Source organism: Rhea americana, unplaced genomic scaffold (assembly GCF_003343005.1).
Source record: "Rhea americana isolate MKP2758 unplaced genomic scaffold, rheAme1 scaffold_653, whole genome shotgun sequence".
NCBI lineage: Eukaryota > Metazoa > Chordata > Aves > Rheiformes > Rheidae > Rhea > Rhea americana.
The window spans coordinates 33,822-35,537 of NW_028186816.1; the positions used below are offsets into that span (position 1 = coordinate 33,822).

At 43.8% G+C, this 1,716-nt stretch overlaps 1 protein-coding gene across 1 annotated transcript; it reads right to left on the bottom strand.

The window, feature by feature from the left end:
- Positions 1-229: 229 nt before the first annotated feature.
- HOXC5 (homeobox C5) lies at positions 230-1,710 on the bottom strand. The gene is made up of 2 exons (XM_085320741.1): positions 1,238-1,710; positions 230-457 (listed from the first exon to the last, which is right to left on the bottom strand). Exons 1-2 carry the CDS (start codon positions 1,704-1,706, stop codon positions 243-245), a joined length of 684 nt encoding a protein of 227 aa, XP_085176867.1. The 5' UTR covers positions 1,707-1,710; the 3' UTR covers positions 230-242.
- Positions 1,711-1,716: the final 6 nt, after the last annotated feature.

The window sequence follows — 1,716 nt, forward strand, 5'->3', positions numbered from 1 at the left end:
TAACAGCAGGATTTTCTCTCCCCCCCCCCTTTTTGCATACTAATACGATATCTCCTTTGTCTGATGGATTTGTGAGGGTGTGTAGCACAGTCCGTTCAGCAACCCCCCGCCCTCCCCGATCCCCCACTCCAAAAAAAAGGGGGGGGGGAATAAAATAAAACTTTTCGCAAGGCAGATTACAACAGAACCGGTGTAAATAATTCGACCCTCACCTCGAGGTAGCCCCCCCCCGAACCCCTTCCTTAAAGAGCCTCTTTGCTTTTCAATTTGGAATCTTTCTTCCACTTCATCCTCCGGTTTTGGAACCAGATTTTGATCTGTCTTTCATTTAAGCACAGGTTATTGGCTATCTCAATGCGCCTCCGCCGGGTGAGATATCTGTTAAAATGAAATTCTTTTTCGAGTTCCAGAGTTTGGTAGCGAGTGTAGCTGGTTCGGGAGCGTTTGCCATCTGTTTCTGGAAAATGAGAGACACCATATGAAAAGCCAAAGCAACGATGAGGGTTTTTCTGTTTGTTTGTTTGTTTGGGTTGTTCCTTTTTTTTTTTTTTAATGACAAAATCGAGATGCAATGAGCGAATAGGCAGAAGTTTGCTGGGCACTTCGGGCAGTTGATTTTTTTTATTATTTTTTTTTTTTTGGCCACTGAGGAAGGTTGGCAGGGAGCTCGCCTGAAATCCTTCATTCTTAAACACCTTTAGATTAAAGTTTCCCCCCCCTCAACACACACACCCCGCCTTTCCTTTTTAAAGAAAAGATCAAACGCATGTAGATTAGCCAGAAGTGAACCTGTTTCCTCTCAAACAATAAGGAAGTGTACAAAGGAGGGAAATATCTTTTCTGGGGGATCCTTTATTTATTTATTTATTTTCCTCAGCCCTGGGAAGGTGGAAAGGGGAAAAAAATTTGTCTATGATTCTCTCTCTCCACCTTCTCTTTGGGTGTATTTCTTTTTTAAGCTCACCCTAAAAGAACGTGTGTATTTCAAGTTATTTTTAACCCCCCCTTCCCCAAAAAATGGAATATCGCCTTTTATACACGTTTTGTTTCTATGATCCAATTATGCTGTCATAAATTTGGGCGTATATAGCCTCTAAGCCTTTTAGTGGACAGTTTTACGAGCAATTGATGCCTTAGTCGTAAAATTTACGACCTCAGGTTTTTTATTATTTGCCCCGTATGGCCTATAAAACCAAGGCAAATCCTGTGAAACAAAATCAAGAAGTGAAAGTTTTACCATGGCTCATGTGTAGTTTGGTCATCCACGGATAAATTTGTGGAGGTTGTTGCTGCTGCAGTTGTGGTCCTCCTGGTTGTGTTGTTTGCACGGGCTCAGCTTTGATTTCGCCAGAGCTCTTAGATCGCTCCTCCAGCGCCGTGTTACCACTCTTCTGACTGTAAATTCCTGGGTTTAAAGGTGCCTGGTCGTCTCTGGCTAAAGGATGCCCTGAAGAGCCCGTGACTGTGCAAGAAGGTCGCTCGGGGTTAGCTCGGGGGGTTGAAGCCATGTCCAAAGCGTGCAGAGAGTTGGAAGCCCCCGAGGATGGGAATGTGATGCTTAGATCCAACCCACTGTAGCAATACCTGGAGGACTGAACCTCCGCCACACTTCCATAATTTCCATAACTTTGCATGGCATAGGCAGGAACACTTTGACTTTGCTTATAAAACGAATTGGCTACGTAAGAACTCATGTCGGAAGGCATCAAAAAAAAA

What these genes read in the sequence shown, in the direction of transcription:
- HOXC5 (XM_085320741.1), bottom strand. Translation starts at nt 1,706, where the DNA reads ATGCCTTCCGACATGAGTTCTTACGTAGCCAATTCGTTTTATAAGCAA. An exon ending in CAAACTACACATGAGCCATG is followed by an intron (nt 458 to 1,237) that starts GTAAAACTTTCA and finishes CTCATTTTCCAG; the next exon opens with AAACAGATGGCAAACGCTCC.